At 46.7% G+C, this 23,480-nt stretch overlaps 1 protein-coding gene across 7 annotated transcripts in view; it reads left to right on the forward strand.

The window, feature by feature from the left end:
- The window catches only part of Sec31b (SEC31 homolog B, COPII coat complex component), a 35,190-nt gene that overhangs the window by 8,878 nt on the left and 2,832 nt on the right, over positions 1 to 23,480 (forward strand). For 5 of the 7 annotated variants that reach the window (XR_009057565.1, XR_009057564.1, XM_057777743.1 and 2 more), the window contains 22 exons: positions 5,835 to 6,030; positions 6,211 to 6,306; positions 7,783 to 7,926; positions 8,277 to 8,419; positions 9,270 to 9,369; positions 9,475 to 9,633; positions 10,150 to 10,284; positions 12,930 to 13,160; positions 15,067 to 15,141; positions 15,377 to 15,478; positions 15,761 to 15,860; positions 16,383 to 16,561; positions 16,795 to 16,921; positions 17,486 to 17,631; positions 18,287 to 18,460; positions 19,165 to 19,326; positions 20,612 to 20,786; positions 21,496 to 21,810; positions 22,048 to 22,106; positions 22,336 to 22,461; positions 22,714 to 22,830; positions 23,351 to 23,422. Coding sequence is in view for 5 of the 7 variants with exons in the window: in XM_057777743.1 (XP_057633726.1) it covers positions 5,835 to 6,030; positions 6,211 to 6,306; positions 7,783 to 7,926; positions 8,277 to 8,419; positions 9,270 to 9,369; positions 9,475 to 9,633; positions 10,150 to 10,284; positions 12,930 to 13,160; positions 15,067 to 15,141; positions 15,377 to 15,478; positions 15,761 to 15,860; positions 16,383 to 16,561; positions 16,795 to 16,921; positions 17,486 to 17,631; positions 18,287 to 18,460; positions 19,165 to 19,326; positions 20,612 to 20,786; positions 21,496 to 21,810; positions 22,048 to 22,106; positions 22,336 to 22,461; positions 22,714 to 22,830; positions 23,351 to 23,422 (3,133 nt within the window). In the remaining 2 variants the exon portion in view is untranslated. The remainder of the gene's footprint in view (positions 1 to 5,834; positions 6,031 to 6,210; positions 6,307 to 7,782; positions 7,927 to 8,276; positions 8,420 to 9,269; positions 9,370 to 9,474; positions 9,634 to 10,149; positions 10,285 to 12,929; positions 13,161 to 15,066; positions 15,142 to 15,376; positions 15,479 to 15,760; positions 15,861 to 16,382; positions 16,562 to 16,794; positions 16,922 to 17,485; positions 17,632 to 18,286; positions 18,461 to 19,164; positions 19,327 to 20,611; positions 20,787 to 21,495; positions 21,811 to 22,047; positions 22,107 to 22,335; positions 22,462 to 22,713; positions 22,831 to 23,350; positions 23,423 to 23,480) is intronic. The other 2 variants (XM_057777746.1, XM_057777745.1) reach the window with 2 other exon arrangements.

Raw genomic sequence — 23,480 nt, forward strand, 5'->3', positions numbered from 1 at the left:
ATATTGTGTAACAGCAATGAAAAGGGGATCAGTCACTGTCTCCTTTATTGGCAGAAATGTCTAAGAAAGTCCTTGTAGAGCTCAGTATGCAAGGCAGAATCATTGGGACCCTGTGTATTTTACTCATTCCTCAGATTAAGCCTAAACTATAAACGCCATCATTTCCATTTTACATGGGTGTAGAAGCCGTGAGAAGCTGGGCTTGGAATTTAAGTATGTTCCTTTCTGAGTACTAAGTCTACTTCCTATTATTTTGCCACTCTTATTTTTTAGACAAGGTCTTGCTAAGGCTAGCTTTGAACTCAAAATCTTCCCAGCTCAACCTTCTGAGCAGCTGATGTTCCAGGTGTGTGCTATTGTACCTGACTCTTCATTGCTGTTTTAAGGGTTTTGTGAAGATGGTGCTTATAGTCTGATATAATAATCTGTAAGTTTTTATACCATCAGAAAATATGTCAAATTCATTACAGTCCACCTCATATTTAGTATAAGTAATATACATAAGTAATTACCGTACTACTGATAATATAAACACACATATATTTAGACAAAGTATGTAAATTTTTTTCTTACAGTGCAGTAAATTTTCTTGCCCACTCTAACTTAGAGATTTCTGGTCTTGAATCACTTTAGAGAATCTGCTAAAATGTAGGTTCTGCTGGCCTGTCTCTTCTCTGGACTCTCAGTTTCCAGGCCTTTTGTAGGAATAGTGAACCGTGTATTCTTTAGACATAGCTCATCATTATCCCAGGAACACCTTTATCAGAGAATTCCACATGTTCTCATATTATAGTCTGTTTCCCTATACAAACTTGTCTTCTATTTTCATGATAAATTCTATCACTTTTACCTTTACCTGCATTTCCTTTTTAAAAACCACATGGGGACAGTGGTGGTTCCTCTGCTCTGTACTTTTGTCTTAGATCTCTGGATACTTGGAGAACAAAGCTCTTTGGGTGCTAAGGGACAATAAACACGAAGCTGTAAGAAAGTCATTCTGTGTGCTTGGTGGTTCTGTTCTCAAGACTCACCTTCTAGCTGCATCGAAATCATATGGTAGAAAGCTTGTGGCCTTCATTGTGTCATACATGCAGGTTTAGCCTCAGCTCTGCTGTTTACTGTCTTCTTGGGCATGGAATCCAACTTTTCTGAGCATTTTCCCCACTATTAATTCAGGATATAAAGTAGAAACACAGTAATGCCTGTTCACACCAGGCATTGAGAAGAACGTTGCCTTTCCAGCGGCCCCGTCCATCCCATGGCCACTCTCTAGCTAGAGCCTGCTTTCTCCATTCTGCCTCCTAAGGAGACTGAATTCTCCTGCTCTTTTGCCCCAGATGTGGATAGACTTTAGTTAACTGTTATGAAGTTGGGATTTTCCAAAAGGAACTCAGTGAAATGAAAGCAAAACCTAGAATGAAGAAGTGAATCAAGCCACGGGAGGATTTATCTAGCAAGTGTTTGTAATCATGAGGTGCTGAATTCTGGTCTCAGAAAGCTTAGCTAGTTCAGCCTCCTGATAATGTAGGCTTCAGTTTATTCTTATCTCTCTCTCTCTCTCTCTCTCTCTCTCTCTCTCTCTCTCTCTCTCTCTCTCAGAAATGTGATCTGGCTGCTAGGGTTGTGCCTACCTATGAATTCTAGCATCTCCTCGGCAGGGGCCCACAGACTGAAGGTTTGAGAGTTTAAGCCTACTCTTGCCCTTTCAAGGTTATTGACAAGAAGCTTGACTTAAGGTGTGGCTACACACAAGATTTCTTGACTTAGGGTCTGGTTACTTGGTGTTTTGGGTATTGAAATGGCCCACAGAGGTGGGTCCATTCCACCTTGACCAAAGGTGAATGAATTCGGGCCTATTCCTGTTCCTTCAAGGATATGACAGGAGTTTTGACCCAGGGAGTGGCTGCCTACAGGATGCTTGGTCTAAGGTGTGGTCACTGCACATCTTTTGTCTTCTCCCCGCCCCCCATTCCCCTTTGGATTGTGGTCTATAAGCATATGGAAAATAAATTCAGGTGAATTCAGTATTCCCTGGATTGCCCTCCTGGCTCTATTCTGCATCTCTGTTCCTTCTGCCTAATATTTCTAATCCTCACACCCCTATCCCGGAATGTGCAGCCCCATCAAGACTGGACCCCGACACTTCTATGCTGATATCCTGTCCATTGACTCTCACCCTGGCTGCTTCTTTGAATCACTTTAGAGAATCTGCTAAAATGTAGGTTCTGCTGGCCTGTCGCTTCTCTGGACTCTTGGTTTCCAGGCCTTTTGTAGGAATAGTGAACCATGTATTCTTTAGATATAGCTCATCATTATCCCAGGAACACCTTTATCAGAGAATTCCACATAGTCTCATATTATAGTCTGTTTCCCTATACAAACTTGTCTTCTATTTTCATTTCAAAACTTAATTTCAAAATTCTATAATTTTTACTTTTAACTGCATTTCCTTTTTAAAAAAGATTTATTTTTAGTTGCACATCTGTGTTTATATGTGGGTGTGTACATGTGAGTGGTTGGTGGGGCCTAAAATGGCCAGAGGTGTAGGATCCCCTGGTCCGAGTTTGGAGTTACAGGCAGCTTTGAGCCACCTTACTTGGGTACTTGGATCTGAACTTGGATCTAAACTTGGATCCTTTGCAAGAGCAGTAAGTGCTCTTAACCACTAAGCCATCTCTCCAGCCTTTAGCTTTCTTTTCTTTTTTTGTTTTTGTTTTTTTGAGACAGGGTCTCACTGTGTAGCTGTCCTGAAACTCATTCTGTAAACCAGGTTGGCCTTGAACTCACAGAGAGCCACCTGTCTCTGCCTCCTGGGTGTTGGGATCAAACATAAATGCCACCACAGCCCAGCTATCTTCTAAAAATTCCAAATGTACAGGAAGATTATGGAAGTTATAACAAATAATCCATAACTTTAACTTAAATATATTAGCTGCTAACATTTTATCATATGTGCTCCCTGTTTCCCTGTGCCCCATGATTATCTAATTCCCTGTCCACTTAGAGACTAGTGACAGTCCTCCAGGCCATGTGTAACAATCTCCTTGTGTGATTAGCTGACCATGCGTCCCCATTCTCCGAGCTGCTCTCCAGCACAGCCTCTCCAGGAGCTAGTTTCACCTCCCTAACAAGGCAGCCAACAACAGCAATGTATGTGCTGTCTGCAGAAAGAACTACTATGTCATAGTCTGTGTTCTGCCTCTCTCAAGTCATTCCCCTCTTTCCTGCCATACGGTGATTTCTTCCTGAGGCTCAGGTCCTTTGACTCTTATCCACCTTCTCATCTCTGGTTCCTGTGTGACCTGTGTCTGCCAACCCTGACGGTTTACCCGTAGAGTCCCAGTTCCTGGATGACATGACACCCTCTGAGTCCATATGAACTCATTCTTCTGTCCCATGAAGTTTGGTGTCACTTTAGAACCTGCTCGCTGTCTGGTGGCAGCTGCAGAGCCATTGGAGTTGTGTCATCTTCCTGTTCCTCAGATGTGGGCCCAACCCGGACCAGTGCTCAGCTTCATGCCTTTGCCAAGCTGGCTCTGCTCAAAGGCCTGGAAAAGAGTTCTTGCTCTGTCAATTCTTGTTCACTCAGTTCCATTGCACTTAGGAATCTTGTGACATTTGATGTGAAATCTTCTCTTGTGGCTTAGCCACAGTGAAAGTGAGAGACAGACAATCCCCCACATACACACACACTCAGGCCTTCTGGTTTTCAAATGTTTTCCTGTGGGGCTTTGTATAAGACCCAAGATTTTTGTAGGAGACCCAGGGTTTGACTTTTTCTTTTATGCAAAACTCCGGCACTAGTTTTTTGTTTTTGTTTTTATTTTATAAGCATCCTAAGAAGGCCAGAAAAATGTTTCCTACTTGGGGTATTTAGTATTTGTGCCTCTGTGTCTCAAAGCTGGTCCATTGCAATTACATGCTCATTCCAGTGGGCCAGCAGCATGGGAAAGACAGGGTGATAGGAGACCCTAAGGCTTTCTCATTCCCAGTTTGAGATGCGGCAACAGTTGTTCTGGGGAGCCCAGTTGTAGTTCATACAGGGTGGGCTCTGGGGTGAGATGGGCTGGACACTAAACCTTGCCTCACTTAGCTTCGTGAAGATGAGCTGATGTACAGCTCTGCATACGGAAGCTTATAACTTCTCCAAGCTTCCTTTCCTTAACTTGAAATTGGATATAATAGAACCTCCTCATAGAACTGCTTGTAGCATGAATAATAAAAACCAGAGACAGATATTGGGGTTCAAGCTGAAGATCAGAAAAGCAAAGCAGCCAGCCACTAGCTCTTACCTCTACCTTAAACTGAAATGGTGATACTGCCTCCACGATCCTCAGAATGAGACTGAGCTGAGACCTCCTCCTGTTTTATATTCCTCTTTAGTGCTGGGATTAAAGGCCACCACCACCTGGTCTCTGCGGCTAACTAGTGTGGCTGCTGGGATTAAAGGTGTATGCCTTCCCTGCCTGGTCTGTAAGGCTGATCAATGTGGCTGTTTTACTCTCTGATCTTTAGGCAAGCTTTATTTATTAAAACACAAATGAAATATCACTACACCTGCTAAACGTTGTTAGTGAGCACGTGTGAAGCACTTACAGGACTGCCTGTTACAGACCAGGAGTCAGTGACTGAGGCTGACTTTTTCTTTTTTTGATTTTTCGAGACAGGGTTTTTCTGTGTAGCTTTGGAACCTATTCTGGAACTTTCTCTGTAAAGGCTGGCTTCAAACTCACAGAGATCTGCCTGCCTCTGCCTCCTAAATGCTGGGATTAAAGGTGTGCACCATCACTGTCCAGCTTGACTTTTTTTTTTTTTTTTGAGACAGGTTTTTTTCACGCAGTCCAGGCTGGCCTTGAACTTGCTTATATAGATAAGGATAGTTTTGAATTTCTGATCCTCCTGCCTCTAACTCCCAAATGCTGGGATCACAGGCAGGAGACACCATGCCTGGTCAGGTTGTATTGTTTTACTGTTTGAGCTGTGAGGACCAAGTGATGTACTCTATATGAAGTAGTTATCATGGTGTTTATGTAGTTCCTGTTACCTTAAAAACAAGTTGGGCATGGTGGCACACGCCTATAATCCCAGCACTCGGGAGACAGGCAGGTAGAGCCCTGTGAGTTCGAGAACAGCCTGGTCTAGAGAGCAAGTTCCAGAACAGCCAGGGATACACAGAAAAACCCAAACCATAACAAACAAACAAACAAATAAATAAATAAAACAAAAAACAAATGCCCAGCATGATGGCACACACCTTTAATCCTAGCACTCAGGAGACGAGGAAGGTGGATACTCTATTTTTTGAGACTAGACTGATCTGCAGAGCAAGTTCCAGGACAGCTAGGGCTACACAGAGAAACCAGTCTCAGAAAATCAAACCAATCAAACCAACAACACAAAACCTTTTTTTTTTTTTTTTTTTTTTTTTTTTTTTTTTTTGGTTTTTTCGAGGCAGGGTTTCTCTGTGGTTTTGGAGCCTGTCCTGGAACTAGCTCTTGTAGACCAGGCTGGTCTCGAACTCACAGAGATCCGCCTGCCTCTGCCTCCCGAGTGCTGGGATTAAAGGCGTGCGCCACCACCGCCCGGCTCACAAAACCAAAATAAACAAATACTCCCATATTACCCAAGTAGTGGCTTTCTGGATTCTAGTTTAACATAGACAAAATATTTTTTTCTAAAGAAAGGGCAAGTCCGGGCAGAGGAGACTTCCCTTCTGGGTTTGGAGAATAAGGAAAACAAACAAACAGATACAGGCTTGGGCTGGGGAAGTCTTCAGGATAGTAGATGTCTGTACTCTGCATACTGTCATGTAACTAAATTATTTTCCTTTGTAGGTTTCACAAGTTAATCTGGGGAAGCTTTGGCCATGGGCTTCAGGAGAGTGCTGGGGTTATTGCCGGTGGTGGAGACAATGGCTTGCTTACTCTGTACAATGTGACCCACATCCTTTCTTCAGGACAGGAGCCCTTGATTGCCCAGAGACAGAAACACACAGGGGCCGTCAGGGCCCTGGACTTCAATCCTTTCCAGGTACTGTGTTCTAGTTGATCTGGTCAAGGTACGGTGTGGCTTGTCTGAATGGACGCATTCTCTTATGGCCTCCAGGCTGGAGCTGTGGGGGAGGCTGTGTTCCCCAAATGTGGGTCTCCTCCTCTTTCTGAGATGGGAGGGGAGTCTTTAGAAATATCTTTTATATTTATCCGTATACAGGGCAATATCCTGGCTTCAGGAGCCAGTGATTCTGAAATCTTCATTTGGGATTTGAACAACCTGAGTGTTCCAATGACCCCTGGATCCAAGTCACAGGTGAGGAGGCTCCCACCAGCCTCGGGCTGTGGATGGCTTTGTGTGTGTAGCTGGTTTTCTCAGGTAAAATTTTGAATTCTGGAGCCTGCAGAGTACCAGAGATTTCAGGCTTTACCACTGGAGGGCAATAAAACTCCACAGATAGACACAGACACTCTGCTAGCCACCGAAGAGTCAGGAGAGAGGGTGTGCCTAGAAGTTGGTCCATGGTGGTCACTAGCTGTTCAGAGAATTCCTGGAGGAGAGTGAAGGGCAGGTGTGCCTCTGGGCAGGCCTCTCGGTCAGCCCGGAGCTGGCTTGTCTTCTTGCATTCCTCTGCCTTTGCTTTATTGCGAAGTGATGTCAGTTGGCTATCACTTGGTGGCCTGAGAGATTCGCATATTTTTCTCTGCTTCACTTTTTCTGGGGCTCTTCGTGTTTGTTTTTCTCCTCCTCTCCTCTGTCCTAGAGAGGGGGGTTATTTTTCAATCTTGACGCTATACTTTTAAGAGAACTCATGGAGTAGAGATAAACCCAGGTGTGCCAGCTGGTCCCTCTCACTTCCATAGCATTATCTTTTTTAAAATAATTTTTTATTTTGCATCCTAGTCACAGTTCCTTTCCCTTCTCACCTCTCAGTCTCTCCCTCTCTCCCCACTCCTTGTTCCTACACCCTCAATCCACTCCTCCTCCATTTCTGTTTAGAAAAGAGCAAGTCCCCCACGAGTGTCAACAAAACATGGCATGTCAAGTTGTAGTAAGACTTGTATTAAGATTGTATTAAAGTGGAGCATGTATTAAGGTGGAACAAGGTGATCCAGCATGTAGAAGAATGCAAATAATCCAAATCTATCACCCTGCACAAAACTCAAGTCCAAGTGGATCAAAGACCTCAACATAAATCCAGATACACTGAACCTGATAGAAGAGAAAGTGGGAAATAATTTTGAACACATTAGCACAGGAGACAACTTCCTGAACAGACCACCAATAGCACAGGCACTAAGGTCGAAAATTAATAAATGGGACCTCAGGGCTGGGGAGATAGCTCAGTGGTTAAGAGCACTGACTGCTCTTCCAGAGTTCTTGAGTTCAATTCCCAGCAACCACTTGGTGGCTCACAGTCATCTATAATGAGGTCTGGTGCTCCCTGCTGGCTCGCAGGCATACATGGAAGGAATGTTGTATACATAATAAAAATAAATAAATAAATCTTAAAATGAAAGGGCCAAGTATAAATGGGACCTCATAAAATTGAAAAGTTTCTGTAAAGCAAAGGATGCTATCAATAGAATAAAATGGCACCCTACAGAATGGAAAAAGAGTACTGTACCAATATCTTAAAGCATCTTTCTGGGAAAATGTACCCTCAGCTCCTGAGGCTGTCTTAGTGGGAGGAACCTCTTGTCTCCCTTGGGCTTTGTGTTGAGAGGAATAGAATGGTAGTTGTTACTTAATCGGGTTATGACAGGTTGTATCTTCACTATCTTGTCTCAGAACCCCCCAGAAGACATCAAAGCACTGTCATGGAACCGCCAAGTCCAGCACATTTTGTCTTCCGCTCACCCCAGTGGCAAGGCAGTTGTGTGGGATCTCAGGAAGAATGAGCCCATCATCAAAGTCAGTGACCACAGCAGCAGGGTGAGCAGTGGTCAGAACACAGGCCTGGACCCTGGCTCCTCTCTGTGCCAGACAGTTGGAGCTGCTCTTGCCCAGGCCATGGATCCATTTTCAAGTGTTGGGAGTGTGGATTCAGCCCCAAAGCAGAGTTCCTATTAGAGTGACTGCTTGGGAAGCTAACCAGATGACCTGGAGTCCCATAGCATGCCTTGCTTGATCATGTTGTTACTTATACTCTGATGGCGGGGTTGTTTCCAGCCAGATAGAAGAGACCAAGGTCCCCTGGAGTAGTCTCATTGCTGCTGGGCAGAACGGGTTCATAGTCTGAGAGGTTAGGTTATATCAGACATCAAGGTCTACTTTGTCCACAGATGAACTGCTCAGGCCTGGCTTGGCACCCAGACATAGCCACCCAGTTAGTGCTGTGTTCAGAAGATGACCGGCTTCCGGTGATCCAGCTGTGGGACCTGCGTTTTGCTTCCTCACCCCTGACGGTGCTGGAAAGCCACAGCAGGTAGATGTAGGAGGAGGCCACTTGTTTGTCCTGGCCACCCAGAACCAAAATAACCACACAGCAACTATATTATTTAAAACACCGTTTGGTCCGATAGCTCTAACTTCTTATTGGCTAACTCTTACATCTTAATTTAACCCATTTCTAGTAATCTGTGAATCACCACATGGCTGTGCCTTACCAGCTAAAGTTCTGTCTGGCTCCAGCAGAGGCTACATGGCTTCTCTCTCACTCGGCCCTCCTTTCTCCCAGCATTCAGTTTAGTTTTCCCCACCTAGCTCTATTCCCTGTGCAGGCCCAAGACAATTTCTTTATTATCCAATGGTCTTTACAGCATGCAGAGGGGAATCCCACATCAGGTACATCTCCAACTCATGCACACACTTGGGCCTCATCTTAGCTATTAATGTCTTCCATGTCTTCAAAGCCTTTGCAGAGAGCACCGCCAATACTAGCTTTATCTCTAAGAGGAATTCCTTTGGAGCTTGCGGTCATACATGCTTGCATGAGGTCAACCTCAGGTGTTCCTTAGTAGATGTCTACTTGTTTTTTTGAGACAGGGTCTCTCACTGAGTCTAGGTTCTCCAACTGGGAAATGTCAGATGGTCAGTGAACCCCAGGGATCCTTGTGATTCTGCCTGCCCAGTGCTGGGATTATATGTATTACCTTGTCAAGCTTGGTTACATGGGTGCTAGGGATTAATCTCAAGTCCTCATGCCTACATCTGGCAGATACTCACTTTTCACAGTGCTGTTTTCATATTTTAAAAATTAATAGTTCATTTGTTTTGGAGATCTGAGCATTATCTAAGATGTATAAGGAACCTACTCAGCTGGTTTTCATTTTTAGGGGGATCTTGTCGATGTCATGGAGCCAGGCTGACGCTGAACTGCTGCTTAGCAGTGCCAAAGACAACCAGATCTTTTGTTGGAATCTGGCAAGCAGTGAGGTAGGCTGGTCCTTCTATGGACACGCTGTGATGGAGATGTGGCAGTAGAGGGACCCCAGCTATGCATTTCCTGGACTGCTGCTAATGGCTTTGCTCTCACGGCAGGTGGTGTACAAGCTACCCACACAGAACAGCTGGTGCTTTGATGTTCAGTGGTGCCCTCAGAACCCTCCTGTGTTCTCTGCTGTCTCCTTCGATGGCTGGATCAGTTTGTACTCTGTGATGGGTAGGAGCTGGGAGGTCCAGCACAGGCAGGCCAACAAGGTTTGAAGGGCTTGGTAGAGAGTGCTGGAGGGAGGCGCTGTCTGTGTTTTAGGGGAAAGAGGACACATAGCTTGGGAAGAAATGGGAGCTATTGAAGAGAGGGAGACCAGGCTGTGGGTTTTAGAGGGCTATAGCTTGCATTAATATTCGACTTCCTGGGAGGAAGTCAGTTTTTGCCACAATATAAAGAAAGTCATTGGCTTAACGCTTGTTATTCATTCTGAACCACTATTTTGGATCTGTTATCTCATAGTATGGGCTGGTATAACTCTTTCTATGTTGTACACCCGCTTTATGTCACAGTCCAGTGCTGACTTTAAATATAGCTTTCCAAGAGGCTCACACATCTGAGTCCCCCATTCGCTTCCACTCTAATCCCCGTCTCCTAGACTATGACAGTCTTCATTTCTGGAGCAAACTGGGCACCACAGGGATTCATCCCAAACTGAGGTTGGAGGTAGAGTTCCTCACGAAGATGCCTCTCAGGTTGGTGACACAGGTGTCCTTTCCCTCTAGACTTCCTCCTCTTTTAGCAAAGGCCAGCCTCTCCCAGTGCTGCAGGTGCCTGAGCCAGTGGCCCAAGCCTCGTTAATACCTCCTTTGAAGAAGCCTCCCAAGTGGATGAGGAGGCCAGCCGGCGTTTCTTTTGCTGTAAGTGTTGCTCATGTGTGCTGTGTGTGTGCAGTGCCTCTCCGGTGCTCATCAAGGAGCTAACTTCAGATTTGTTCTCGGTGTCTGTCTCGCTCCACCTCTCAAGCAGAGGGTTAATCTAGCTTCTCCCTTGAATGTCACCATTCTGCAACTTGATTGACCTGCCAATCCTATCTAAAAAAAAAAAAAAAAAAAAAAAAAATCTGCTGCTTTAGACACTCTGCTTATTTCAGCCCGAGATTCTACCCGAGATTTCCATAACTCTTAAATATCTGGACTTGTGGCAAGGAATGCAAGGAAGGAAAGAAAAAAAAGGTAGATTTTATCCTGTCATTCCTGTACTTAAAAGTTTTAAGTCCCCCCCCCCCCGCCCGCCGCCTTATAGGCTTAAGGTTATGCAACCATGGGGCTCCATCGACCTTCCCAGTTTCTTTTCCTCTCTCATTCCCATGAGTTCCTTGTGTTTCAGTTACATATGACTCATTTCTGCCGTATGAACAACTCATCTCTCGTGTGTCTGATCCTTCATCTTCTCTCCTGTGCCCACTAAATGCCATAGTGGACTTTGAGGACCTCCTACTTAAATGCCACATCCTCCATGATACTTGTTCTTAATCTTAGTTAATAGCCTCATATATACATGGAGTCCCTGCTAAGTAATAGATTCCGCAAGGCTAGGAAGTGCCTTGTTGATTTTCATATCCCCAGAGGAGAGCCCTCTGGTGTGAATAAAGGTCACTTGAGGATCTTACTAAAACTCAAGTTCTGGTTCAGTGGATCTGATATAGGGCTCAAGATTTCCAGTTTTCCAGAAAGTTCCCAGATGTTATGTTTGTTTATAGTTTGAGGACTAGCAGTTTGAGTAGCAAGGAGGCCCTGAAGCACCCAACACTCTACCTACTACTATAGTAGGTTTGATTTGAAAAAAAGATGTATAGGAGGAGACGTTCATGTTTAGAGTCAGCAGTTTAGTATGAAGGTGTGACTTAGGAATGTCTTTATAAAAGAAGAAGAGTAGGCATGGGGATCTAACATGCTTAGCATGTCCACGGCCCTGGGTTTAAATGCCTCACACCACCACCACCAACAGAAAGGGCAGGGACAGTAAGGTGAAGAGCTCTTGTCATAGCTCTGAGGCCAATTAGACGACTCTGAAGAAGTCATTTAATCCCTCAGGACTTCAGGATTTTATTTGTAAGACAGAAGTAGTGGTGCCTGCCCAGCATGCTGTAACCGTCAGCTACTGTGCCAAGTACAATCATTTAAACGGCTTTGTTGAGCACCAAGTTGTGCTCTAAAGTTTGTTCTGTAAGTGATATAATTATGACTAGAAAAGTCACTAAGCGAGTGGGGTGTAGGAAGGGAAATAATGGTGTCATTGTCTGGGATGTGGCCTGGTGACTGGAGAACCTTCCAGGAGCTGAACTGTGTGGCCGAGATTGAGAATGGTTGGAGAAAGTATTGCTAAACCTTTGATTTTGTGCCATCTTCTTGATAAAAAGTGTCAGATTTGACTGATTGGATACCTCCAGTGGAGTGGTGGTGTAGGTAAAGGCACAGGAGCGGGGATGAACCAGTCATTTCTGGAATGTGGAGCAGTCACATTAATGACCAAGAAGAAAGATGCTGGGGTAGACATGTTTGTCCCTAACTTTTTGGAGTTTTTTTTGTGCATGCCAGAGGAGTGCAAGTGTTCTCCTGTGGTCTGTCAAACAGACAGCCTGGGGGCAGCAACAGGGCTGTGTGAGCAATAGGACAGGCTCTAAGCTTTGGATTGGAAGAGTGGAAAAAGACAAAGGCTAGCAAGCACTTTGGGCAATGTGGATGTGCTAGCAAAGGGTATGGGAAAGAGAGTGTCTGCATCGGAGACACTGAGCAATAAGCTTGGCGGTGGTGGTGTATAGAGGTATATAGCCTGTGATGGTACCACCTTGTTTGTGCTAGGTGCCTGAGAAATGGTCGTGAGAAGTGGGAGAGAGTACCATGTGGTGACATTTTAAGCTTGTGATAGTAAGATTGCTATTATAATAATTGAGATTATAATGAGGACTCATTTGGCACTCAATTCCTGGTCCTGTTCCATCCTAGCAATTTTCTGTTAGTTTTCCATCTGTCTTGGTTGCTGTTTTGTTACTGTGAACAAACCCATGATCAAGCCAACTCTTATTTTTTTTTTTTAAAAAAAAAAGCATTTTAATTGAAGTTTGCTTACAGTTTCAGAGGGTTAGTCCATTATTATCAAGGTGGAGGAGCACGGCAGGATGAGGAGCAAGCATGGCAGGATGCAGGCAGACATAGTAGCTGAGAGATCTACACCTGGATCTGTAGGCAGCAGGAAGAGAGAAAGCCACTGGGCCTGGCTTGGGCCCTTGAAACCTCAAAACCCACCCTCAGTGACACACTTCCTCCAACAAGGTCACACCTACTCCAACAAGGCCATCCCTTCCAACCCTTCCCACTCATTGATGTACAAGCATTCAAATATCTGAGCTAATGGGGGCTATTCGCATTCAAACCACTACACTATCCAAGGCTTGCCCAACAGCTAGTCTTCTCTCTCAGAATCCAAGGCTTGCCAATCTTAAGTGGGTGTTAGCTATTGGCTTGAAATTGTAACCTTTTCCTTTTTTACATTTCCTCACCAGTTTGGTGGAAAGCTGATTACCTTTGGCCTTCCCAGCAACCCTGTCCAGCAGATGCCACAGCCTTGTCCCCACCCTGTCTACATCAGTCAAGTCATCACAGAATCAGAATTCCTGACGCGGTCAGCTGTGCTGCAGGAGGCCTTGGGATCCGGGAATCTCCTTAGTTATTGTCAGAGCAAGATCCAGCAAGCTTCCCCGCCCTGTGAGAAGATGCTCTGGCAGTTCCTGAAGGTGGGAGGCTGAAGGCTGTGTGCTCTCCCTAAAGTCCCAGAACTCTAGCCTTGTCACTCCAGGAGATGTAGTCAGCATCCCATTCAAGACTGACACGTTCAAGAAGCCCATCCCCTGACTCGATGCTTTTTTTATGTTTTCTGGACACAGGGTCTTTATCCTTTACCTTTATTTTTTCAGAGACTCAAAGGCCACTTGAAAAGATGGCAGAGGGCGGGGGTTACTGCTATTGTTGGTGTCCTGGATATTTTACCTCCCAAGGCAAATGCTTTCACAGTATCATGCCAAAGGGAAGATTCACTGGAGGGATACATGGACATAAGGAGTTTGGGGTTTGTTTGATGTAACCCAGGGCAGGTCCCTGTTGGTCCACTCTACTTTAGCACCAGGGATGTAGTTCTAGTCTTTGCTGTGTCAAGTTATAACATGGAGGAGTTTGTGCTTGTCAGCAGATGTGAGAACTAGCTGTGGCAGAGTGCTGGCCTAGTGCGTGAGGCTTGGTACTACAACTCTCCCTCCCTCTCTTTCTCTTTCTCTCTCTCTCTCTTTCTCTCTCTCTCTCACACACACACACACACGAACACATACAAAAACACATGTACATATACTCATCCACACGTGACTATACACACACCCTCACAAAATAAGTGAATAAATGTAAACTAAGATATCCAAACTGTGCATCGTGATGGTTTCTGAAGCTGGGCGTAGAGGGCCATTTCCGAAGAAAAGCATGGTGTAGCAAGACCTCTAAGTGATCCTCAGATTGAGAGAGAGCGAGTTCCTGTATCATCCTGGTTTATATTCCTCTCTAGTGCTGGGATTAAAGATGTGTGACTTCCTAATACTGGGATTAAAGGTGTGAGCCACCACCACCTGGATCTGTTTCTGCATTGATCTTGTGTAACCCAGGGTGGCCTTGAACTCACAGAGATCCATCTGCCTGTGTCTCTCAAATCCTAGGATTTAAAGATATATGACACCGCTACCCGGCCTCTAGTGGCTTAGTTTTACCTTCTGGTCTTCAGGCAAACTTTATTTATAAAACATAAATAATGTATCACTATAGCATGGAAGGAGGGGGAAGTCAAGAGATTGTCAGATTATATTCAGAATCTCTTATTCCTTGTGGAAGAAACCAAGAATGGAGGTCAGCTGACCCAGCTTCTTGACCCTTGGCGTCTGGGATTCTGAGTGGGATGCTGACTTTATGCATTGTACCTATGTGTGCATCTGCCAGTGTCTTCTCAACTCTGTGTTTAGATTCCCAAGACCACTGTAGTTACACATGGTATCTATCAGGCTCCTTGGAGGGTTTGGAGACCAGAGCACAGTTTATCCCAGGGCAGTGCCAGTGGCACCCTCTACAGTCTTTTCAGTAGTTCATGCAGCAATTCAAAGTTGCCTGTCGTTCCCCACACAGACCAAGATGCAAGATGACCCAGCTGGACACAAGCAGATGTCTAAGGTGCCCTCACTTAGAACTGCTCAGGCAGGAAGGCCAAGGGTCAGTTTCAGAGTCCCCAGAGGGATATGTCCGGTAACAGAGTCCGTGAAGGCAAAAAAACCTGACATGGTGTCCATGTCAGGCACAGTTCCAGGCCAGATGCACTAACCAATCACAAGCAGTAGTGCCTCCAGACAGCCATCAGGTTACCAGGGTAACTGGGTTAGAGAGTCAACTGAAGTTACAATTCTCATGTAGACATGGCAAAGTGTTGTGATAATTCTGTCCACAACCCAGCAACCAGATGTGAGGAAGAACAGTAAGGGGACATCACTGTAGTGAGGGTACGCTTGGTGGCACGTATTTGAGGGTACACTCGTATAGCTGTCCATCGTGGTACAGGGAAAGGGTCATTCACACTCATTTAATGAAAATGTTTCTGTATTTTTCGGTCCTTAGGTGACCTCAGAGCATGACTCTAGGCTGCAGTTCCTCAGGCTATTGGGGTTCAGCAAAGATGAGCTTCAGAGGAAGGTAAGCCTTTCGCGTCTGAAGCACGGCACAGAGAGCAAATAACCCTGCTGGCAGACTGCCCCAGGTCACCTGGCCATAATTCACCACAGATGTGTATTTACTTCCTTGAAATAGCCTTTTCTGCAGGAAAGTTAGCGAAGAATCTTGGAGAGTGTAGTGGGTGGGGATGGGGGAGGGGCAGAGACCTGTGGGAGCCTGCCCTGAAAGGGTGGCATTCACAAGGCTCTCCTTGCAGGTGGACGCATGCTTGAAGAGAGACTTGAAGTTGGGGGGAAGCCCTTCTCAGTTTGAGGCAGTTGACCTCAAAAGTGACGGACCCCACACCTTTTGCCACAAGGTATGGTAGGAGGCCAGGCCACCTGACTTGAGGTGGCAGAGCAGACCTGCCTTTTAGGGAACGCGCTCCTTGCTGGCCCTTTCACTTGTTCTTGGTAAGCTTCTGGAGAAGTCTGTTCTCTCTTGGAGTCAGACGAGCACACAGAGTCACAGGGTACTTCCCAAACCTCCTTGTCTGTTCTTTAGTTTTATCCGCTAGGGCTCAGATAGTCGAGCTTTGGTGAGAGCGTGCGCTGTTTTCTGGTTTCGGTTCCTACAGTCACATCTGTCCTCCTATGTGCAGGCCTCCAAACACACCGCCGAGGAAGCCTCTGCATCCTCAGCCTTCTTTGATGAGCTGGTTCCTCAGAACATGACTCCATGGGAGATCCCCACAACAGAAGGTACCCTGGTCTGGGAAGCAGGTGGGCCCAGAGTTTTTGGTTTTAGGAGTCCCTTATTGTCTCCTGCCTCCCACCTAAAACCTCAACTATAGGTAGCTCTTTTACCAACTAGAGCACTCTCTAGTCAGAGTGTAGATGGGGGCTGCCTATGGATGGCCTTCTGCTGTGGTCTTTTTCCAGACCCTAGTTTTCTTGTTAAAATGACTGCAGCCTTCCCCATGCTAAGCAAGCACACATCATGCTTGGGATCCTGCACACGAGGCCCTCTCTGTTTTGAATCCTATTTTAGAAAGTTACAGTTGGACCAGGGACCCTGGGACACTGTTTTGTTGCCAGAAATGAAACATGGGAGTTTCGTGGAGCCAGGCAGACTGAATCAGAGATAGAGTTTGAAGACAGGCCTCCAAACACATCCTCAGCCTTCTTTGAAAAGTTGGAACCAAAGGGGGAGGTAATGCGGGCTGGGGGACAAGACGTGAGGGTGTGAGGTCCGGCTAATGGGGGTGGGGGCTCTGTGTGCAGACTCTGAAGGACTCCTGAGCCAGGCCCTGCTGCTCGGGGAGCTTTGGCCTGCGGTGGAGCTGTGTATGAAGGAAGAACGCTTTGCTGATGCCATCATCCTGGCTCAGGCTGGGGGTGCGGAGCTGCTGAAGTGGACACAAGAACACTACTTGGCCAAGAGGAGAACCAAAATCTCTCCGGTACTGCCCATCACGCAGGAGAGGAAGGGATGGGATTGCTTGGGTCTGGACAAGTGGAGGCCCATGCCTTGGGCCTGGTGTTTGGAGTCTGCCTCCCTATGCTAACAGCCTCTGCTTCATTGCCAGCCCTGCTGAGGGCTCTGACATGAGTGACTTTCTTACAACATCCCTGCGTGTGACAGCTACTGACTGTGCTGGATGGAAGGCTGAGGGTCTCTCTCTGCCCACTACAGCTTCTGGCCTGTGTTATAAAGAAGAACTGGAGAGACCTGGTATGTGCCTGCAGCCTGAAGAACTGGAAAGAAGCACTGGCCTTACTACTGACATACTCAGGACCAGAGAATTTCCCTGAGCTCTGTGGTAGGTGTGATTCCTACACATGGCAACAGACTTATGCAAGGAGGAGGCAAGGGTCCATCAGCCTGGACCCTGGAGGTGGGGCTCAGTCAGGAGACAGGGATGGTCGCCTCTCATTTCCTGGAGTGTCGCGGTGTTCTCTATTCCGCTGTCATATCTGTGGCAAGTCCTTTGCCTTTCTCTGTAGAGCAAGGTTAATCTGAGTTAGCTTTTCTTTAAAAGATTTCGTGTTTATTTTTATTTATGTGTATGAATATTTTGCTTACATGTATATAAGTGAATGTGTACGCCTGGTCTCTATGGAGGATGGAAGTAGACAGATCCCCTAGAACTGGAGTTGTAGGGAGTTGTGAGCTGCTGTGTGGGCTCTGGGAATTGAAGCCTCACCCTGTAGAAGAGCAGTGTGTGCTCCTCACCACGGAGCCATCTCTTTGTCCCCCTGAGTCATCTGGAAGCCATTCTAGACTCTCGCATCAGAGCTCACAGAAGCCCACTTGTTTCCAGTCAAGTGAAGAAAGAATAGCACAGGAAAGCTGTGCTGTTAATTGAGTCTGCATCTCTCCACAGACATGCTTGGAACTCGAATGGAGCTGGAGGGAGGCAGGGCACTCACCTCTGAAGCCAGACTCTGCCACGTGTGCTCAGGAAGTGTGGAGCGGCTGGTAGAGAACTGGGAAAAAGTCCAGCCAGCCTCCTGCCCCCTGGCTCTGCAGGTACCTCTTCTCTGCAGGGCTCTCATCACTCCAGGCTCTTCGGGGAGACATATCCCTGGTGGTAGCGATGTGCAAATAAGAGAAGAGAGCCATCTGGAACCGAGTGTTAGGAAGACAGAGCCCTTCATGGCAGATGCCTTCTCCAAGGATGGACTCCCCGCCTTATTCCTTCGGGATGCTGAGCTTGGGCATGAGCCTTTATAAGCCTTTCCCATCCAAGGGTTCGTCATACAAGTCAATTTAATATTTGATTAATACTTTCTGTGAGACATTCTATAGATCTGAACGGTAGTGCTCTGTGGGCAAGCAGAGAAGGTGAAATCATAGCCATGTGAGGAGACCAGAGACTCACAGGAAACAATTAGTTTAGCAGAGTCTGGTTGATGACACACTAGCAAAAAGGGATCAAAAGTGGCAAGAAGAGACAAAGAGGCGTAAGAATCCAAGGCCTGGATGCAGCCCATCAATCCCAGTCTTAACAGGCTAGGAAGTGAGGCCTTCCTATCATGTCTCTTACACGTGATCGTCTGCTGCCTTCACCATGGCGTGTCCAGGTGCTCTCCTTTCCATGGTATGATCTTCCTGGGTGAGCCACCTGGACAGAGCAAGATGTACTTGGAAGATGTTTTGATCACCTTCATCCTTGTCCCTGTAGGACCTGATGGAGAAGGTGATGGTCCTCATCAGGAGCTTGGAGCTACTGCAAGGTTCTGACAAAATGAGCCCAGGTCCTGCCACAACCTACAGGCTCACCCAGTATGCCAATCTCCTGGCAGCCCAGGGTAGCCTGGCCATTGCCATGAGCTACCTACCCAGTGACTGCACCCAGGTAAGAGTGGCCATGAAAAAGGTCAAATCTTATTCCTTCATCGAACACTGAGCACATCCATGCTGTAGGCACTGTGCTAACACGGCAGCTCTTGGAGAAATAAGGTTCCTTAGGCAGCCCGCAGTCTGGTGGGAGAGATCAGGTCAGTGACTTACAGAGTCATAACAGAAGATTACACTAAGCTCTGTGGCACTTCAGGGAAGAGGCATGAGACTCTTAATCTCAGGGTCATGCGTTCGAGCCCCACGTTGGGCGCCAAAATGTAAGGGCGTAAACGAATGCAGACAGATTGTAAAAATATATACAGCTTTAATGGGGAAATAGACTTACAGAACCACCATTCCAGTGGAGACCAGGAAAGCAGAAGCAAGCGCTGCAAGCACGCTCGCCAGATTTATAGGTAAGCATTAGCCCTAGGTGAACACGCCCCCTAAGGCGGGACTTATCCCTACAGAAGTGAAGGAAGGCATTCTGTGGTTAAACAGTTGAGCTGGACCTTCTAGAGAAGTGCCCTACAGGCACTCCTGGCCAGAGAATAGCTAGGAGGGAGGCATGCAAGTGTGGGGCAGGGATTAGGGAACCTTGGGTCTCTTGAGGTTACTGAGGAATAGAGAGAGTAATCCAAAGCTTGTTGACTGAGGCCAAGCTTGTAAGATGTGTGCTTGTTTTAATTTCCTAATTGCACTTCCTTATCACAACTTTAGCCTGCAGTTCAGCAGCTGAGAGATCGGCTTTTTCATGCCCAAGGTTCTGCTGTCCTGGGCCAACAGGCTCCAACTTTCCCTTTTCCCCGGGTTGCTGTAGGAACTACCCTCCACCCAAAAGAGACGTTATCATCCAGACTGGGATCCCAGCCTCCTCACCAGGTAAGAACTTATTTGTTAATTCATTTATTCATCCGTTCAGAAGTGTTTATGTACCAGGCATGGTTATAGACACTTGGAATATTTTAGTGAACAAAACCAGCTGAAAATTCCTAGGTTTCAATTACTTTCCTAGTAACTGTTTATTGAACAAACACTAGGTTCTTAGAACATAAGAGATACAAACTATAATCTTTGCCCTCAAGTAGTTCATCTAGTGGAAAGATAGAGGTTGTCTTAGTTAGGGTTTCTATTGCTGTGAAGAAACACCATGACCAAAGAAACTCTTATAAAGGAAAACATTTAATTAAAGTGGCTTACAGTTTCAGAGGTTTAGTCCGTTATCATCATGTTGGGACATGGAAGCATGCAGGCAGACAGTGATACTGGAGAAGGAGCTGAGAGTTCTATATCTGAATCCACAGGCAACAGGAAGTAAACTGTGTACTGCTCTGAGAGCAGCTTGAGCAAAAGAGACCTCAAAGACAAGCCCTACAGTGACACACTTCCTCCAACAAGGCCACCCTACTCCAACAAAGCCATACCTCCTAATAATGCCATTCCCTTTGGGGACCATTTTCTTTCAAACCACCACAAATGTATTTAAAAAATGCAGTAGGATTCAGAATAGTCATGATTCAGTATGGCACAGTGTTATGGGACTATATAGAAGAAAAAGAAATTTCCTCTGTGTGTATGTATATATGCCATATGCATGTGTAGGAGTCAGAGGACAAACTGGGAACCAGCTCTCTCCTTCCCTACCATGTGTATCAAGCTATCTCGCCAGCCCTTGATTAGATACTAAAGATTAATTTGTTTAGACAAGGGAGTGGGCACATTAAGTTTGTTTCAGGCACAGGGGACAGATGTGCAAACATACCAAAAAAAAAAAAAAAAAAGAGGAAACAACAGCTCTTTTTTTTTTTGTTTTTCGAGACAGGATTTCTCTGTGGTTTTGGAGCCTGTCCTGGAAGTAGCTCTTGTAGACCAGGCTGTCTTGAACTCACAGAGATCCACCTGCCTCTGTCTCCCAAGTGCTGGGATTAAAGGCGTGCGCCACCACCGCCCGGCGAAACAACAGCTTTTTGAGGAACCGCTAAAACTTCAATGGGTTGTAGTCTTGGGATGGAGTTAAATAGAGGAATAACAGGTGGGAAGTAGAGGCCTGAGAATCTGGCATTTTGTCCAGAAGAACTTAGGCTTGACCCTGGTGTTGCTCCAGAGAGGGTGCCTGGAAGAAACGTCCATACCGCACCAGCTCCCTGGCCCTTTCCTCTCTTCACAGGTCCCAGCCCCATCTGGAGGGCCAAGGGCCACAGCTCAGCCATCACTCGTGATGCCCTTCACACCCTCCTATCCCAGCCCTTCTCAGGGTTCACAGTTACCATCTACAGGTGACTACAGGGTACCTGGGCCCCAGGCAACCGTTCCTCTGCCTTTTGGCCCTGGAATAAGGTCCGGTGAGTAAGCAAAGCTCTCTTCTGGCAGACTAAGGAGGTTTCGGGAAAGACAGACAGACTGCCTCCTTAGTCCATGCTGACAGTGCCTAGAGAGAACACTGTTTGGTTTGGGAACAGGGTCTTATGTAGCCCAGGCTAGCCTCAAAATTGCTGTGTAGCTAAGGATGACCTCAAACTGGTCCTTCTGCTTCTCCCAAGTGCTGGAATTACAGGACTATACCCAGCTTGTTTTGTCTTTTTAATAACTTTTTACAATTCTTATTTGAGGAAATTGCTTTGAGATTGAAGTCTGAATTCCTAATAGTGTCTTTACTGAATCCCTCTCATATTGTCTTTCTCCGTGTGTGTCTCTCTCTGTGTCTGTTTTTCTCTCTGGTCAATATATCAAAGTAGTTACATCAGTCATATTATTTTGAGGGTCAAATAAGGACTACAGTTAAAAGCACTTTGAGAACTGTAGATTTCTCTCTGCATGTGCTAGCCATTCCTTGTTATTATCAGCTGTGGGTTTACAACATGTTTTGGGATGGATTCTTCCTTGGTTTCAGACTGGTCTCAAAGGCCCTTGCCTCAGCCCCCGGGGTCACTACAGCTGTGCCATCACACCTGCTCTTTTATTTTGTGGTGCTGACCTGTTCCTGCATGATATGCTGGGAGTCTCTCCCGAAATCAGTCTGATGATGAACTATCCATTTCTACCCTCCTTCAGCTTTATCCCAGCCGCAGCTATTAGGAGGACCCAGTGTTCAAGCTGCAAACCCGGCTGGATTCTCTGGAGCATGGCCTCTTCCTTGTCCCCTTCCGCTCATGGCATCCCCAGACACCGTGCAGCCCGGCTCCCCCCTGCTGCCCGAGGCTGCTAGACTTCTCCCTCCACCTCCTATGGGACCACCAGGTCCCAGCCCGCTGGGCTCCCTGCCCTCAGCCTGTCCTGTCAGGTTCTCCACGGCTTATCCTCCTGGAGGGCCAGGGGCTTCGTGCTCCACTACCCTCCCGAGCACTGGCATCTTGCCTCCTCATCCAGGTCAGTCTTTCCATAGCTTCTTCTTGTGGGGGGGGGAGGGGGTCATTGCATCCTCTCCTCCTGTTCCTACCCCTGCTTTGGGAGTCTTTCTTCCTCTAAGGCCCCTGTCAGCTATGAGTGTGACTGATTTACAGAGGGAGGTATGGCAAACTCTGAAATAACTTTTCCAGCTTTTAGATAAACATTTCTAAGGTCCTTAACCATGTCACTAAGATCCCCCATATTTTTGTTCTTTAGGACCCCAGGATGCCTGGCAAGTTGCTCCAGCCACCAGGGAAAACCTCCAGAGGAAAAAGGTCACCGCATCTTTCCCTACCTAGTGACCCACTTTCTAGTTCATTAGGATTTCAGGGCCACCCTTCCTGTTTTTACTCTTCTCCGAGTTTGACCTCTCAGCAGCTCCCTCTTCTCCTCCCACACACATCTTTCTGTTTCCCAGTTCCCTACTCACCATGCTGTCTCTTGTTCAAAATCAGAGCTGTAGTTTCTCCTGGTTCCCTCATATGCTTCTCTTTATCTCGCTAGTTGCCTGAGACAGTTGTGCCTCCAGCACCAATTACAGCTCCAGTCAGGAGCCTTGGCCCTCAGCCACGGCAGGTCTCTAGTGTAAGCTGGTCTCCTCCAGGAGCCCCTAGAGAAGGCAGCCTGCAGGTGAGTCCCCTCCGCTGAGATGCTTTCCAGCACTACTTGGTCAAGAAAAGTGAGATCCTAGAAACTGGATTCCTTGTTCAAGGTAGAAGTAACCTTTGAGCCTGAGGATGTCCTTCCTGCAGAGAAGGCAAGAGGTGGCTCTCATCTCTGCCTTGATGGGAAGCATGGCCTTCAGTCACAGGGGACTAAGCCTTAGGGAAGATGTGAGGACAACTTGCCTCCAGTTCTTCCCCACAGTTTCTTCATTAACAGCTTCAGCAGCTGCCTCCTGGGAAGACAGAAAGGAAGACGCTGCCCCCAGAACACCAGTGCTTGAAGGACAGTTTTGAGGCCCTTCTTCAGCGCTGTTCCCTGTCTGCCACGGACCTGGTGAGTCTGACCTTCCTACAGCACCTCCTCGCATGCTTAGTAGGCTCCCAGGACCGCAGAGGGAGGTCAGTTTCCTTACTGTCCCCACATGAGGATTCTATCTTGTACTTCTTTGATGTCCAAATGAAGTAGGGGAGGGCGTGAAGTCTGCCGTAAGTCCCATTTCTCAATAGCAGGGCCAAAGAGCATGGGGATTTACAGTAGCATGGCGTATTAGCAAATGGGTGGAGTTGGCAGAGAAAACTGCCATTCACTCACTAGCTGTATCAGCTGAGCAAGTCTCTTGCCATCTTTGGGCCTCTACTTCGTCTGTGAAATAAAGGAAATGGCACTGTGCCACCCGTCCTAGCTGTTGTATCTCGTGGGTGTTTATAGTGCGGTACAGTGTGTGCCTCGGGGGAGGGTCAGAGACGAGTGTTTATAGTGCGAGCCTCAGGGAAGGGTCAGAGATGAGTGTTTATAGTGCGATACAGGTGTGAGCCTTAGGGGGAGGGTCAGAGTTCATTTTTTCTCCCTGCAGAAAACAAAAAGGAAGTTGGAGGAGGCAGCCCAACGTCTAGAATGTCTATATGAAAAACTCTGTGAGGGGACGGTAAGTACCTGACTGACTGCCTCTGCCACCCACAGTCAGAGGAGGTCCAGTGCCCCTT

Source organism: Chionomys nivalis, chromosome 8 (genome assembly GCF_950005125.1).
Source record: "Chionomys nivalis chromosome 8, mChiNiv1.1, whole genome shotgun sequence".
Classification (NCBI taxonomy): domain Eukaryota; kingdom Metazoa; phylum Chordata; class Mammalia; order Rodentia; family Cricetidae; genus Chionomys; species Chionomys nivalis.